Here is a 17374-nt window from a genome sequence, read left to right as displayed (position 1 = left end):
AACTTCTAGAAAAACAATTGGCTTGCAAAGGATTCCAGACTCTCTGAACAGACAGATGATCAGAATCTTTTCTGATTTTCATTAAGGAAATATTTCAAGAGGGACTGTGGCACCAAGACAGTGAATGCCTGCCCCTGAGCCCCTGATGAGAAGGAATTAAGGGCCCTGTGACTATGTATGTGACCAGAAGCCACATCAGGCTCCACCAGGCCTGGCAACTGTCCCTGATGGTCTGTTCTTCACCTCCTGTGGCTCCTGACTCTTCAGTTCTCAGTTGGAATTGAGGTCAGCCCTCTCGTTTCCTTGTCTGGCCCCTTCACCACCCACAATGCAAACCCATACTGAGGGACCAACCAGCAAGAGGCCCAGAGCAGCCCCCATAGCAACCAGAGGGGGCCAAGCTTGCTGCCACAGCCCACAACATGCCAACACCCCATTTAGACTTTTACATGAGAAATAAACATCCACTTGGTTCAACTGCTATTGTTTCGTCTCTGTGACTAAATCAAAAGTCCTCCTAGAGGACTAGGACTAGATCTACTGTCTGTTCTATGGCCTTCCCACAGTTCAGCTTCCTCCCAAAACTTCACCTTGGAAACATATTTAATTGGTTCTGACCTTCAGCCTTGTGTGACTGTGGGTCCACAGCTAATATCAAATAACTGCAGACATCAGATACTTGGTTAAAATTCTCAATAGAGGAAAATGGTCGCTGGACAGTCAGCAGACTCACTGTTTTCAGGTCAGCTGCTGGCTCAGTCCCCTCTGGGTGCCAGGGAAACCTGACAGCTGAGGGTTGTGATAAGGAGCAGTTTCTCTAGGAACTGACATGTCTCCCTGAGGAGAGAGAAGTGACAGGCAACTCTAGGGAAGATGGCTTTCATGGCTTCACAAATATCTCACTGGCTCTTTGGCTTCTTCTCCAAGGTAGCCCAGATCTCTTCCTGTGTGAATATCTTTGTCGAAAGGGATGGCATGGTCAGGTAGGCCAGGTAGGATCAACTGAGGGAAGGTAGATGACCAGGATGGAGAAAAGCTGATGAGGTGGGGCTGAGGAGAATGAAGACTAATGCCGAAGATCAAAGTTAGGGAAATAAAGTGTCGCTGCCAACTCCAAACGTCAGGGTCACACTGGAAAACTGGACACAAAGCCAACGTCAGGAGCCAACAGAGCTGGAAAAATGGAAACAGGCCAGGGAACAAGACTAGGCCGGGCATGATGGCTGCTGAGAATGAGCTGGTACCAAGCCTAGCTTCATTGTCTCTCAACCTAGCCTCATGCACAGAAAAGTCATATGAACGAAGAGAGAGCTGGGTTTAAGTGATGTCACCAAGGGGGAACAAAAGAAAACAACGTTCCTTAACCCAGGTCCGTAACTCTCGTGTTGTGCACAAGATTGTGTACATTTTCCAGAGTTTGCTAAAGGGAACAGCGCCCCCAAAAGGGTTATTTTAAGGTTTGATTGTGGACTCTGGTTATCCAGAAGAGGACGATCTCTGCCGATCTCTGAGGGCTCTCCTGTCTCGACGAAGTCCTTTAGTGCCTGAGGGTCTCGGCCACCTTCCAAAGGGGCGGAATCCCCCTGCCTCGCGTACCCCAGGGGTCTCGGTAGCGCTGTTGTTCTGTGACCCTACTCCTCTTAGAAGCGCCGAGCACCAGGCCTGGAAGAGGACGAGTCTAGTAAATGAGGGGACACGGGGCGGACGGAGGTATTAAAAGATGGGGGTGTGATCTGTGCCAATGGAGACACTGACTGGTTCGAATATTAACGCGAGGTTTGTCCGCTTCTTCACAATCTGTCCGTTTCGTTTTACTGGGAAAGCAAATGTGTTCCCATCCCTCTATCTGGGGATACGGTTAGAGTTCCGGGAAGGGGGGGGTGCAGCGCCCGGACTGGCACAACTGCCATTGTTCCACCTCCTCCGGGGCCGCAACACCGCAGTGCCGGGACTCGCACTGAGCCGAGGGCTCCCCACCCGCTACGTCGTGGCACCGCCCGTCGCCCCGCCCCTTGGGGAGCCCGTGGCGCGCCCTTTTGACGTAGTGCTTGTGTCAACATCAGCGCGCGCCGAGCCCGGAAGAGGCGCGGACTAGGAAAGGAGTCGGTTCGCGCAGCTGCGGCGCCTCGGTCCCCATGGCGCTGTGGCGCGGCTCCGCGTACGCGGGCTTCCTGGCGCTGGCCGTGGGCTGCGTCTTCCTGCTGGAGCCAGAGCTGCCAGGCTCGGCGCTGCGCTCTCTGTGGAGCTCGCTGTGTCTGGGGCCCGCGCCTGCGCCCCCAGGACCCGTCTCCCCTGAGGGCCGGTTGGCGGCAGCCTGGGACGCGCTTATCGTGCGGCCAGTCCGGCGCTGGCGCCGCGTGGCAGTGGGGTGAGTGCCAGCGGGGCCTGGGTCTCTGAACCTCCGAGGTCCGCCTTGGAGGTCGGGCGGAGCCGGCCAGAAACAGGGCTTCCCAGAGGTCCCCGGGAGGCGCTGCTGTCCGCGCTGGCCCCTTGGCAAGAAGCGTCGGACGTCTGAGTGGAACCCGGTTCGTCACCGCTGCTCTTTCCACTCGGCTGGCCTCTGCACCTTTCTCTGATCCCGGTAGGACCAGCCCTAACAGCTTCTTGCTAATCCCTCTTTGTCTGACACCTTTCTCCGAGCCTTGTTCCTCGTTCCAACTTTTAGCCCCTTCTCTTCTGGCGACTGTTGTTTTGCAGTCAAAGATACTTGACCTTACCCACTTTGACAACACTCGTCTTCCTCTTTCTTCTGAACTTCTTGAAGACGAGTGATTTCTGCCTTTACCCACTTGCTTTCGTAACGCCGTGTAGTCTGGAAACCACACGACTGTACTGCAGCTCCTCTCTGATTTGCCTTTTGAGTCTTCATTATCTGCTCTCTGCAGCCTTCCATGCATTGAACACGTCCTTCTTCGTGAAACTCTTTTCTTCCCCTGACTTCAGTGACGTTGCATATTTAAGGTTCTTCCAAATCACAGTGCCTCCTTTCTTTGTACTTTTCCTTGGGAATGTAATTATTCCCTTTATAGTGTTGATATTGTAAACACTAACTTTAGTCTCTGACTCAGTTCAATTTGACTTTCTTGCCATGACCTCAGAGTTATGTATAACCACCACATAAAAGCAGGCCCTCTACCATGTAGACTACTACTTTCTGTGGAGTGTTGGGACTGGGAGGGGTAAAGTAGAGCAAACTTGTCCTGAAGATTAAATGACATAATTCATGTAATCTCTCTAGCATGGTGCTTGCTTTAAAAAGCATTCGATATTAGCTATAATTTTTTTTGTTTTATTTTTTTGGACACAGGGTCTCTCTCTCTCTGTCGCCTAGGCTGGAGTGCAGTGGCGCAATCACTGCTCACTGCAGCCTCGACCTCCCAAGCTCAAGAGATCCTTCTGCCTCAGCCTCTGGAGTAGCTGGGACAACAGGCAAGCACCACCACGCCCAACCAATTTTTTATTTATTTTATTTTTTTTAGTAGAGTCGAGGTCTTGCTATATTGCCTAGGCTGGTCTCGAACTCCTGAGCTCAAGCGAACCTCCCACCTTGGCCTCCCAAAGTGCTGGGATTAAATTGTCCTTCCTTGCTTTATGTGCGTTCATTCAGCAGATATTCACCAGCTACATGGTTAGTGTCAGTTCTGTTCTAGGTTCTTAAGATACAGAGATGGGTGAAGCAAGGTCCCCGCCTCACTTATTGGAAAAACACATATTATTGTATCAGTGTACTTGGACTGCTAGAACAGAATACCGCATATTAGGTGGATTAAACAACAGAAATCTGTTTTATCACGGATCTGGAGGCTGATAGTCCGAGATCAAGGTACTGGCAGGATTGGTTTTTGATGTTGCCTCCCTTCCTAGCTTGCAGCCAGCTGACTTTTCACTGTTAGCCTGCGCATGCACGCTCCTGGTGCCTCTCACTCCTCTTATATGGACACTAGGTCCTTTTGGAACAGGGCTCACCCTTGTGACCTTATTTAACCTTAATTACTTCCTTAAAGGCCCCATGTCCAAATATAGTCACATTGGGAATTAGGGTTTCAGCATATGAATTGGTGGGGGGTGGACAGTTCAGTCTATAACAATTATGGTTAGAAGAGGAACATCCCACGAGGACCAGGCAGACGCCTTAATGCCTTTTACGACCTAATCTTAGAAGCATATAGGAACTCTTCTACCAGAGTCACAGGTCCACCTGGTTTTAAGGGAGGGGACATAGAACAAACCTTGATGGGAGGAGCATCCGTGTCACGTTGTGAAAAGAACATGTGGAATGGGACATCTTATTGCGACCATCTTGGAAAATATATTTTACTATGGTGACTTTCATAGGACAGACACTAAAGAAGAAATGAGATTTCTCCAAGCCAAAGTGGGAACAGGTCCACCTAGGCAAGAGAACCAAATGTGAAAAAGTACATGGTTGGTTTGGGAACAGGTCAGCCTTGTTTTCGAGCAAGAATCTTATGGTAGAGGGTTGTAAAGAGATGATGCTGAGAACAAAGGGTTGGACCAGATTGTGAAGGGCTTTTTATGGGGAAGCCATAAAGGCTTATAAGCAGTTAACTGATGACAAGTTCTTTGTTGAGAATTGGTGGGAATGTGAAGGGTGGATTTTGAGCAGTGGTTCTAACCTGTTTCACTGCTTCTCATCATTTATTTCCCAAAGAGGATTTTTTTTTTTTCTTTTTTTTTGAGATGGAATCTGGCTGTGTCGCCCAGGCTGGAGTGCAGTGGCGCGATCTCGGCTCACTACAAGCTCTGCCTCCCGGGTTCATGCCACTCTCCTGCCTCAGCCTCCCGAGTAGCTGGGACTACAGGTGCCCGCCACCATGCCCAGCTGATTTTTTGTATTTTTAGTAGAGACGGGGTTTCACTGTGTTAGCCAGGATGGTCTCGATCTCCTGACCTCGTGATCTGCCCGCCTCGGCCTCCCAAAGTGCTGGGATTACAGGTGTGAGCCACTGCGCCCGGCCCCAAAGAGGATTTTTAGCCCAAAGATAGGGGGATTTAGGAGGGATGAGGGGAAGCAGGTGCAGTACTTGTATTCTTGTATCAGAATCTCATTTTGAGGTTGTAGTTTGACTTCTCTAGAGACGTATTCACACTCTCACACAGACACACTCAAAATGCAATTTAATGTGATTCATAAGGAGGAATATCTTGAGACTCTGACACTGGTATAAGAGGCCGTTGTAGGGTTTGTGTAAAGGAAGAAAGGAGCCTGAACCAGACTTGGCAATGATGTAGAAGAGGTGAGATTTGAGAGATAACCGGAATAATAGGTTGGATGTGGTGGAGTAAAGAAAGGCAGTCAAAAACGACAGGTTTTTAGTATGGGATATCTTGTTTAGTTTTTGTTTTCTGTTTGAGACAGCATCTCGCTCTGTCACCCAGGCTGGAGTGTGCAGTTTCATGATCAAGCTCACTATGGCCTTGACCTGTCATGCTCAGTGTCCCAAGTAGCTGGAACTACAGGCATGTACCACCACGCGCGGCTAATTTTTATATTTTTGGTAGGGACAGGATTTGCCAAGTTGCTCAGGCTGGTCTTGAACTACTGAGTTCAGGCCTTGCCTCCCATCTTGGCCTCTGAAAGTGCTGGAATTACAGCTGTAAACCACCTCACCCAGCCCAGTATTAAAGATAACAACTAATATGATTAGGCTTTGTGTCCCCACCCAAATCTCATCTTGAATTGTAATCCCCATAAGCTAATCAAAGGAGAGACCAGGTGGAGGTAATTGAATCACGGGGGCAGTTCCCCCGTTCTGTTCTGATAGTGAGTGAGTTTTCATGAGATCCTTTGGTTTTATAAGGGGCTCTTCCCTGCTATTCGCTCGGCACGTCTCCTTCCTGACACCTGAAGAATAGGATGCCTTGTTTCTCCTTCCCCTTCCACCATGAGTAAGCTTCCTGAGGCCTCCCCAGCCATGCTGAACTGTGAGTCAATTAAACCTCTGGCCTTTATACATTACTCAGTCCCGGGCAATCATTATACCATTATGAAAATTGACCAGTGCAACAACTTTATGAGGCAGGCAGATAACAGACATCACCAAATCTTCACACATTGATTTATTTGCCCAAGATCTTGCAGCTATCAAGTGCCAGGGGAGCAATTGAAGCCTGGTCTTTCCCATTGGTTCCTGGTTGATGCCATGTTATTGCCATTAAGAGAGATTTAAGAAAAACAAGTTTAAAAAGATAAATTGGATTTCAGAGGAGAAATATACATACATTGTTATGGGATTTCAGATGAAGCTTCTCTGTCAGCTACTGAAAATGAGAAGCTGGTTTTTAGGAATATATTGAGAAACAGGATTGCAAATTTTGGAGACACTGGTACTTAGGTTGAAGCCAGAGACTGTATAGGATCACCCAGGAAGAGAAGAAGAGAAGGTAAAAATGGTAAAGGTGGAATTCTGGGAGGCACTTAAGTGGCTGGTGGAAAGGGGTCAAAGAAGTAAAGGATAGGAGTTTTAAGGTGTTTAAGGTGTTTCTAGGAAACTTCCCCTGCTTCTAAATCAGACTCTGGTACCTGTTGTTCATTGGTTTAAAAATGATGAAACCCAGCGGGCACGGTGGCTCACGCCTGTAATCCCAGCACTTTGGGAGGCTGAGGTGGGCGGATCACCTGAGGTCAGGAGTTCGAGACCAGCCTGACCAACATGGAGAAACCCCCATCTCTACTAAAAATACAAAATTAGCCGGGCGTGATGGTGCATGCCTGTGATCCCAGCTACTCGGGAGGCTGAGGCAGGACAATCGCTTGAACCTGGGAGATGGAGGCTGTGGTGAGCCGAGATCGTGTCATTGCACTCCATCCAGCCTGGGCAACAAGAGTGAAACTCCGTCTCAAACAACAAAACACCCTTATGCTAATATTTATTGCCTCTGGAACTGGCTTCACCCCTACCCTTGAAACATATCTTGGTCTTCTCCCCTGTATGAATTCTCCATTGTAGCTAGATCATTCTTTATTGTATCCAAACACAAGGTTAATCCCTTCGTGTACAATTTTGCTTGTGTGTACTTCCTACGTGGGCTTCAGTATCAGATAAATCTGGGTTTGAATTTCAGATCCGCCTGTCTGTGGCTTTTGAAATGTTAGTTAATCCACAGCTTCACTTTTCTTAGCTAAAAGCAGTGATGACTACTTAGCAGTCACAGCATTTTGCAAATAGGTTTAATCTATCTGAAAATGCCTGCCTAGCATGGAGTGCTTCTTAAAGATCAGCCGCCTTTCTCTGTCTAGATGCAAGAGCTAGGGTTCAGCCCAGGGACCACTGCCTTTTTTTCCGTCTCTTTACAGTTCTGTGTCTTAACGATTATGATTAGCTCTTATAACAGCTGATGCACGTAATGTAAAACTAGCGAAAACCTTAGAAAAATCTCCGGACGCGGTGGCTCACGCCTGTAATCCCAGCACTTTGGGAGGCCAAGGCAGGTGGATCACGAGGTCAGGAGATCGATATCATCCTGGCTAACATGGTGAAACCCCGTCTCTACTAAAAATACAAAAAATTAGCCGGGTGGGCTGGCGGGCGTCTGTAGTTCCAGCTACTCGGGAGGCTGAGGCAGGAGAAAGGTGTGAACTCAGGAGGCAGAGCTTGCAGTGAGCCGAGATCGCGCCACTGCACTTCAGCCTGGGCGATAGAGCGAGACTCCGTCTCAAAAAAAAGAAAACCATAGAAAACATTTTACAGGTGATGAAACAGAAGGGAGGAGATAGGAAACATCATCTTTACCATAGAGGCACTTAAGGTCTAGATGGGAGAACTATGCCCTCTTTCCCAGCCCCCCCAGCCCATTTTGACATTCAGCATCTATTGTCTTGACCTATTTTCCAGTTGTTTCGTCTGTGTTTTCTCCAAAATCACACTGTCATCTAATACACATTTTTTACTGATGTGTGAGATTCTGCTTGCATGTCAGATGAGCATAATTTTGTTTTCTGATTCTTTAACTGTGTCTCCCTTTATTTCCCCTTGATAATACAACATCTTAGGTAATAATGCTTTTTACATTTTGGGATGCTATTGAGTTGAGAAAGTGCAGAGAAAGATTCTTATTCTGGTTAAAGTATTATAAAACAGAACAAGAAAGTACATGTAAAGTACTCGTTTGGCATCTAGCATGTAGTAGATGTTCAGTGTTTTTTTGAGAAAGGGTCCTGCTCTCTCGCCCAGGCTGAAGAGCAGTGGTGCCATCTTGGTTCACTGCAACCTCTGCCTCCCAGGCTCAGGTGATCCTCCTGTCTCAGCTTCCTGAGTAGCTGGGGCTGCAGGTGTGCACCACCACACCTGGGTAATTTTTGTATTTTTTGTAGAGATGGGGTCTTGCTATATTGCTCAGGCTGGTCTGGAACTCCTAGGCTCAGGTGATCTACCCGCCTTGGCCTCCCAAAGTGCTGGGGTTACAAGTTTGAGCCACTGTGCTCAGCCCGGTTTTTTTAATTATAAAAAGTTATCAAGTAAACCATGAACCAGTCTGAGAAACTGGTTATTTTCCCTCAGTATTCCTGATGTGATTAGGTGAGGGATGGAAAATGTTCCATGATAGTGATATTTTGTAACTCAAAATTAGTTCTGTTGGGTTTTGCCTTGTGTCACAAAATATACTGAACAGCTTTCCCCATTCTCATCTTTGAGGAGTCAGACTGTTTAAAATCTCAGCAGTACTAGATATGGAGAGTGGGGTGTTTATAGTTTTTGTTTGTTTGTTTGTTTTTTGAGACAGAGTCTCACTCTGTCACCCAGGCTGGAGTACCGTGGCACAGTCTCAGCCCACTGCAACCTCCACCTTCCGGGTTCAAGCGATTCTCCTGCATCAGCCTCCCAAGTAGCTGGGATTACAGGTGCCCACCACCATGCCCAGCTAATTTTTGTATTTTCAGTAGAGACGGGGTTTCACCATCTTGGCCGGGCTGGTCTCGAACTCCTGACCTCATGATCCACCCGCCTCAGCCTCCCAAAGTGCTGGGATTACAGGCTTGAGGGTGTTTATAGTTTTTGAAGTAGTTATTTTCAAAGGCAGATTTCCCTCCGTTTCTGAACCTTCACTCTTCAGACTCGGGACCCAAATCCATTTGGATACAATTTTTAGACTGGGCTGTCTGGAGGAAATGGTATCCCTCCTTACTCAAGCCCTCATTGTCTGAAACTTAGGAACCTACTGGCATCTGAAAGCCAGAGATACTTGTATTCCTATTGATTCTACCTACCAATCTAATGCTGCATTCATTAGAAATAAAGGGCACCATGTCTGAGGTAAAATTGAGACAGTTTGCAAGGTGTGTTTGGTTTCTTTACATTGAAGGCTGTGAAGGGAAAGATTTTAAACATATTTTTAAGCAACTGCCACGTGCGTGTCCAGAATAGCCCCTTCTGTATGTGTCATGGAGAAGTTCTGGCTTATATTTTCAGTGTTTCTTTGCTATAAATCATCCCTCTTTTAAAGAGAAGAGCCGAATAATTAGAGTAGCTAGATGTTTTATGCACTGAAAGGCGTAGTAACTCTTAGGTTATGCTTCTTCAGTTGACCAGTCATTATGTATGTCGAACAAGAAACTGTGAGTATTTAAATGCTATTTGATAGGCAAAACTCCTTTCACAACATGAATCCCTAGGGGAAGAATTAATAAAAAGGACCCTTATAATGAAGATGCAGTCTGGTTGTGTCTTGGGGGAGGATGTCTCTTCCTTGCCCTTGTAAATCTTCCTTAAGTGATGTAAATAATATCTAGTCTGCATACAAACCTTTTTAAAGTTATATCATTTTAAAAATTATAAAAGGAACACATGCATGTTAAAAGTAGGAATATACCTGGTAAAATTCCTCTTCATCCCAGTCTCATTCCTCTTCATTTTTGAAAGAGACTAAAAGGGAAATGTAACTATGCATTTTACACCAAAATTTCATCCATTGGGACATTTTTATTAATGATTTACCTTGTGGTTTCAGAGCTGGTCAGAATTAACTCTGAAGCCCAGTCACCCGTATCATTAGGGGCCGTCTCAGTTGGCCGGCTGGAAGCTGTCTGTATGGTAATCCAACCTCACTGGCCAGAATGACATCCCAATAGGCAGAGGCAGGAATAAAGATTACCATGATAGGGGTAGGGGCAGGAAGACCTCATCTAACTACCTTAATTATTTAAACGTTCTCTTTAAAAGAGGGATGACTTAGCAAAGAAACCCTGAAAATATAAGACAGACCTTCTCCATACACACATAGGAGAGGCCATGCCAGACAACCTTAGTACAAGTTGAGCATCCAAAATGCTCTGAAATCCAAAACTTTAGGGCACTGACATGATGCTGCTGATGTATATTAAATATTTATATGTGAAAATTCCACCCACACATAAGGAATACAAACTTTATTTCATGGACAAAAGTATTTAAAACACTGTATAAAGTTACCTTCAGGCTGTATGTATGAAGTATATGTGAAATGGATTTGTGTTTGGACGTGAGTCGCATTCCCAGGATATCTCATGTATATGTAAATATTCCAAAATCAGAAACACTTCTGATCTCAAGCTCTTCAGATAAGGGATTCAACCTGTACTTTATAATTTCCACCGAGACAACCAAGAGTGGCAGGTCTTTAACGTTCATGGGTCAGTCCTGTGAACACTGGCCAAAGGGTGAGTTCTTACAATGCCGCAGGTGTGCCTAAGTCTGTAAACCACCACTAAAGTCTAAGAGGCAGGGTTTCAGCTGGGAGTACTCGGCATTTAGTAATTTATTGTATCTTGCCACCATCCTCATTTGTCTTTGGAGGGAAGATGCCTGATACTTAGCCTTTGACTGAAACACGTATTTTGCTTACTCTGCCAATTGCTGTTCCTAAGTATACATTCACATATTTAATCTTAACCATAGCTCTATGAGTTAAATGCTCATATTATTGCCATTTTGTGGATGAGGAAACCAAGGCACAGAGAAATTAGTGACTTGCCCAAGTCACACAGCCAGCATGAATCCAGTTTGGCTCTGCCAGCGTTTTCTCAGAAATGTTACATTTTTGTTACAGTAGCTTTGTTCTGAAATGCTAAGCACCTGTCTTCTCACTGTGTAACTAGTGTAAATGTTTGCCAAACTATTGAGGAGTCCTGTGTTCTGATCCTAATACATACATCCAGTTAATGTAATTTTTCTCCTGCCATGTGCTATTTCCTCTCCCAGGTTTCAGATCTACTTCCCCTGTTTTTCTGTTGAATAAGGTTCTGAGAAACACTTTCCTTTTGTTAAATGCAAAACGGTTACTTGGTGCTTCTGCTGCTTTCACACAGTTTTTTTCCTCCTTCCAGAGTCAATGCATGTGTTGATGTGGTGCTGTCAGGGGTGAAGCTCTTGCAGGCACTTGGCCTTAGTCCTGGGAATGGGAAAGATCACAGCGTTCTGCATTCAAGGAATGATCTGGAAGAAGCCTTCATTCACTTCATGGGGAAGGGAGCAGCTGCTGAGCGCTTCTTCAGTGATAAGGAAACTTTTCACGACATTGCCCAGGTTGCATCAGAGTTCCCAGGAGCCCAGGTCTGTTTGGTTCAGCAGTAGTAAATTAAGGGTGGGAAAAGATGCCTTCTTCATATGGTTCCTAGAAATAAGCAAGCAACTTTTCATTCCAGTTTGAAGAGGAGGGGAGCAAAATCACCCGTGGTTGAAAACTGTGGGTCTAGGTTGATGGTTCTCAGACTTGAGCATGTGTCAGAATCATTTGGAGAGGCTGTTGAAACACAGATTTCTGGGCCTACTACCAGAGTTCTGATTCAGTAGATGTGGGATGAGACCCAATAATTTACCTTTCCAGTGAGTTTCGTGGTTGATCGTGTAGGTCTGAGAATCTCATTTTGAGAACCACTGGTCTGCAGGGTAGAACCTGTCAGAGTTAGAACCTTAGTGGTTTCCAAGCTCACCTGGTGAATATATACAAAGCCCTGCATGGTCCAGGCACTTCCTGGAGGTTCACGTGGAATAAGAGGCAGTGCTGAGGCTGGAGACCGAACCATGGCTCTTCCTACCTCACCCCAGTATGCCTGCTCCTACATGTACCCTCATGCCTCTTGAGGCTAAGTTTTGGTTGTTTGGTTATCTCCCGTGTCTTGCCCTCACCCCATTCTTCCTCCTCATTTAAACCTTCTTTTGGCTGGGCACCCAGTCTAGGTTGGTAGTTCTAGCCAGGGATGCTCTTAATGCCATTTTTAATTGGCACCTTTCACAGACAAACCTTTGTGACTGCTTTTTTTGATGACTTAAGATTTTAGGCCGGGCATAGTGGCTCATGCCTGTAATCCCAGCACTTGGGAGGCTGAGGCAGGTGGATTGCTTGAGCCCAGGAGTTTGAGACCAGCCTGGGCAACATGGTGAAACCCTGTCTCTACAAAAAATAGAAAAACTTAGCTGGGCATGGTGGCATGTGCCTGTGGGAGGATCATCTGAGCCCAGGAGGTCAAGGCTGCAGTGAACCGTGATCATGCCACTGCACTCCAGTCTGGGCAACAGGGTGCAACCCTATCTCAAAAAGTTTTAGAAAATAATAAGTTTTTTGTCTTTGAAGCTGCCTATTTGAACATTAGAAATGGACATAGGCATTACCCAGCTGAGTTTCTAAAGGAGACAGCAAGTTAAGATTTCAGTTATTATCATTTTGACAGCTGCGATCAGTAGTGAGATTTTTATGTCTTATGAGAGAATCTTGATAGTTCTAACATGAGGAGTCCACTGCTCAAAAGTCTTTATGATTATGGAATTTAAACCACCAGTTTGATTTCTCTTCTCTCTTGATTCTGCCTTTATTTCTTGATGAAAAATTTTTTTACAGCAACTTTATCTAGCTTTGTGATGGTCCAAGTTATTTCGTAACATTATAAAACCCCCTTTCACTAGGGGAGTGCCTTTTTAAGGCAGGTTGATAAACATTATATGAAAATTCTGAAATCTACTTTGTAGATATCTTACTATTTTCCCAAGATTTTTTTTTAGTAAATTCTAGCCATCGTGGTTAAATAAAACATTAAGGCTGACATGTTAAAGGGCCAAATTTCAGCCTACATATCACAGAAAGTTTCAAATTTATCTCTAAAAAGCTATTACTGTCCCATCTGAATTCAGAGGTTAGTCAGCACAAAATTAGCGTAAGAGTGATGTCTACCATCTAGAATTGTTTACTCCAAACTTGTCCAGTCTGCAGCCCAGGACGGCTTTGAATGTGGCCTAACACGAATCATAAACTTTCTTAAAATATTATGAGATTTAACCCCCTGCCCCCTCTTCTTTTTAACAGCTCATCAGCTGCTGTTATTGTTAGTGTATTTTGCATGTGACCCAAGACAGTTCTTCCAGTGTGACCCAGGGCAGCCAAAAGATTGGACACCCCTGGTTTAGTCTATGCCTCTGTGTGGGCTGAGGACTAGAAAGCTGGGATTGTAGCATTCCACCCAGGTAACACTGTTAGGCTTTTCACCTTTTATAATAGAACAGCAACCTTAGCTGTTATGTGTCAGATTTCCAAGGCGCATGGATCCATCCTTAGCAACATGGAACACCAACCTTGAATTATTTGTTCTCTGGGTCCTCAGCTGAGAGATGTGGTGTTTAAGGGAAAGTACTGTCCTATATTAGGGGCCTATTATCTTTAGAATTTACTCCCAGGAAAACCTTTATATTTCCCAACACATCAGTGTGTTTCTTCATTTCTCAAAATTTAGCAACAAACATTTACTGAACACTTATAAGAAGACAGTCCCTGCCCTGAAGGACCTAGTTGTGTACCCAGATGATAGCAGCCCAAGTGGACAAGAGCCGCATTAGAGGTTTGTTCAGGTTATAGGGGTAGGAAGAGATCTGTAATCCTATCTGGTGAGGGTGGTTGTGAAGGCTGAAATGTCATTGAGGTAAGGGGAACAGAGAAGGCATTACAGAAAAGGTGACACTGCAGCTGATTCTTGGAAAGTGATCAGGGTTTTGCCTAGTATATGAGAAGGGGAGGGTGTCCTAATGGAAGGAAACAGCATGTGCCAAAGGCACAGAGACAGAGGAAGGCTGACTTGGAGAGCTGTAAGCAGGGTGTGGAAGGGAAGGGCAGGAGATGAAGGTGGTAAGGAAAGCATGGGTTAAATAAAGGCCATATGTGCCTCACTCAAGAGTTAGATTTTAGTTCATTATAGTATCTACTCAATGATTTTCCATAGGATAGTGAAGTTTTTCATTTTAGAAGGACTACAATGTAGAAGATAAGCCCTGTCCATACTTTTTCTCTTTCCTGTTGTCTCTTCTGGCTGGCTGTAAGCTCAGAGCTGAATTTGATCAACAGTTAAAAGCAATCAGACTCATTTTCATGGTTGTCCTATTTATTTTCTTCACCTTATTACTCACTTTCTGTTTCTCTGTTGCATTAACTTCATCTGTGTGTCCTTTGATGTAAAATCACCTCAAAATGTCTTTGGGAAAATGGACTATAAATTAATTTTTAAAATAAAAAATGATTAAACTTGGGTGATACAGTTGTATTAAAATACAGTCTAAAAGCCTTGAACTCTCTTACAGCACTATGTAGGAGGAAATGCAGCTTTAATTGGACAGAAATTTGCAGCCAACTCAGATTTAAAGGTAGGTCAAAATTTTAGATTAAAACCTGTGCCTTTCACTAGTGTTTCAATAATTTTAGGAGCAAGAATGAGTATCTATTCCTTGATTCAACTTATGGATCACCTAGTATGTAGCAGACCCTGGGTCTTTTGTTATGAAGCAGTAATAGTAGGAGATCAGTAGTAACTAATACTTTCTGAGTGTTTATTCTGTGCCTGACATCGTCTTTAGTGCTTTGCATAGATTATCTAATCCTTGCAACGACCCTGTAAGGCTAGTCAGTACTGCCATTGTTCTTCCTTTCTACATGAGGAAACTTGAGGCAGACAGAGGTTCACAACTGATAGGTAATGGAATGAGGAATTTAACCCAGGCAGTCTGACCCAATAACCCATGTTCTTAGGCACCATATCATGTAATAGGAGCATGTGGTCCTTGAGACTGAGGATTATACAAGTAATGAGAGAAAACACAGGTGGCCATGTTGGTGAGCCTGGATCCAGAGTGCCAAAAAATAAAAGCCACTAGACGAGAGTCAGTAGGGGAGTGTCTTCAAGACTTAAATTGTTTGGTTTAAGTAGAATTAAAAATTGTTGCCATGTTCACAATAACACCTGAGTAAGAAGTTTCTGTTGCTATGAGTAGAATAGGCGTGAAGGGGGAGGCCAGCAAGAAAGTTATCACTGTTGTCCTGTAAACTGATTAAGGTTTGGATTAGAGCAGCCAGAGAGGAGAAACATATATCTAAAACCTACTACAATACATGGGGAACAAAGAAGAGATTTAACAAAGATGATTCTGGAGTAAATAACCTTGATCAGTGCAGAATGGTTGTGGCTGCTAACACTAGAGAACAGATAGTGAACAGCCTTCTAGTTTTGGGGGACCAGCCTAAAAATAGAAATATGGGTTAGAGTGGTGAAACCAGAAGCCAGAGATGAACTCAGAAATACGGATAGGTCATCAGCAGTTTCAGGGAAAAATTCATATGGAGCCACATTCTACACCGGGAGGTAGGGGTAGATGTGCTTTCAATTTAGAGAGGATATTAAAATGTGAACATTCATATTTTAATAGGAATCAAAGTTCTCATGAAATATTAGGGTAGAAAATACTTTTCAGAAAGAAAATAAAAAGAAAATATAGACTTTTGCAGTCATTATGTTTATAAATTGTAATTAACTCCCAAATAGAGAAGATTAGAAATTCCAGGGCTGACCTTTGGAAATATTACCAGCTAATGGGTAGAATAAAAGGAGATTGATCATAAGCCCTTTAGAGAGATCCCAGGCCATTCCCATCAGAATCCCAGGAGTTTTCATGGATTCCTAAGAGGCCACCCTCCTGATACTGACAAATAATTCTGGCCTCTGGGAAGACAATACCCTGGATGGTCATGGGCTGAGTACAAGATTGACCTTTCAGTATTGACCTCCCCTGGGACCAGCATTTGCTCCTGGTCTCTGGAGTAGCTGGTCCTGGGACCAGTCTGATTGGAAGGCATTCTAGTAAAACAAGTCTGGTTTTGGTAGGAGATTGAGGAAAGAAAAGCAATCTGTTACTCAATCCTAACAACAATCTTAGGATTTCAAAGATAGAGGTCTAGAGAGGCTAAGTAAGGTGCCCAGGGCCACTTGGCTAGTAAATGATGCAGCCAGGATTCAAGTGTCAGGCTCTGCCTTTACTTCACCCTGTATGCACTCTCAAAGAGATTCAGTTTAACTTGCTGAAATGCTTCTCAACGTGGACTGAGAGATCATCTGAGAACTACAGAGATTAAGAACTAGGTATTTTCCAGAGGTGGTAATCATAGCTAGCATTTCCTTCTATAGTTTTTTACCATACACCAGGCACTGTTTTAAGTTAGGTGCTTTAAATGTGTATGAACCTATTTAAATCTTAATAGGGCCACCACACCTAGCTTCTCTTCAATTTTTTTTTTTTTTTTTTTTTTTTAAGATGGGGTCTCACTCTGCCCAGACTGGAGTGCAGTGGTGCGATCTCAGCTCACTGCAATGTCCATCTCTCAGGTTCAAGTGATTCTCGTGCCTCAGCCTCCCAAGTAGCTGAGACTACAGGTGTGTGCCACTATGCCCAGCTAATTTTTGTATTTTTTAGTAGAGAGGGAGTTTTACTGTGCTGGCCAGGCTGGTCTCCAACTTCTGGTCTCAAGTAATCTACCTGCCTCAGCCTTCCATAGAGCTGGGATTCATCCACCACACCTGGCCCTTTCTTCAATTTTTAAAACAGAGTTTGTGTCGAATTGGTATTGTACCTTCCTTAAATGTTTATAGAATTTAAGCCTTCTAGTGAAGCCTTCTAGGCCCAGGGTTTTCTATGTAGGAAGGTTTTAAATAACTGATTTCTTTAATAGATATAGGGAAATCTAGATTTTCCTTTTTTTTTTTTTTTTTAATGAACTTTAGTAGTTTGTATCTTTCAAGGAATTTGTCTGTTTCATCTGAGTTGTTGGATTTATTGGCATAAAGTTAATTATGGTATTCTATTATTCCTTTAAGATCTCTACAATTTGTAATGATGTTTTCCTTCTCATTCCTGATATTGGTCATTTGTATCTTCTTTTTTTTTTTTTTTAATTATACTTTAAGTTCTAGGGTACATGTGCACAACATGCAGGTTTGTTACATATGTATACATGTGCCATGTTAGTGTGCTGCACCCATTAACTCATCATTTACATTAGGTATATCTCCTAATGCTATCCTTCCCCCCTCCCCTCTCCCCACAATAGGCCCCGGTGTGTGATGTTCCAC

At 44.4% G+C, this 17374-nt stretch overlaps 1 protein-coding gene across 3 annotated transcripts in view; it reads left to right on the top strand.

The window, feature by feature from the left end:
- The first annotated feature begins 2047 nt into the window (after window positions 1-2047).
- The window catches only part of ADPGK (ADP-dependent glucokinase), a 34903-nt gene continuing 19576 nt past the window's right edge, over window positions 2048-17374 (top strand). For 2 of the 3 annotated variants that reach the window (XM_011976912.1, XM_011976913.1), the window contains exons 1-3: window positions 2048-2368; window positions 11324-11549; window positions 14559-14621. In XM_011976912.1, coding sequence (XP_011832302.1) covers window positions 2136-2368; window positions 11324-11549; window positions 14559-14621 — 522 coding nt within the window. In that variant the 5' untranslated portion in view covers window positions 2048-2135. The remainder of the gene's footprint in view (window positions 2369-11323; window positions 11550-14558; window positions 14622-17374) is intronic. The other variant, XM_011976915.1, reaches the window with a different exon arrangement.

This window comes from Mandrillus leucophaeus, unplaced genomic scaffold, assembly GCF_000951045.1.
Source record: "Mandrillus leucophaeus isolate KB7577 unplaced genomic scaffold, Mleu.le_1.0 Scaffold1708, whole genome shotgun sequence".
NCBI lineage: Eukaryota > Metazoa > Chordata > Mammalia > Primates > Cercopithecidae > Mandrillus > Mandrillus leucophaeus.
This window is presented reverse-complemented; position numbering and strand designations above follow the sequence as displayed.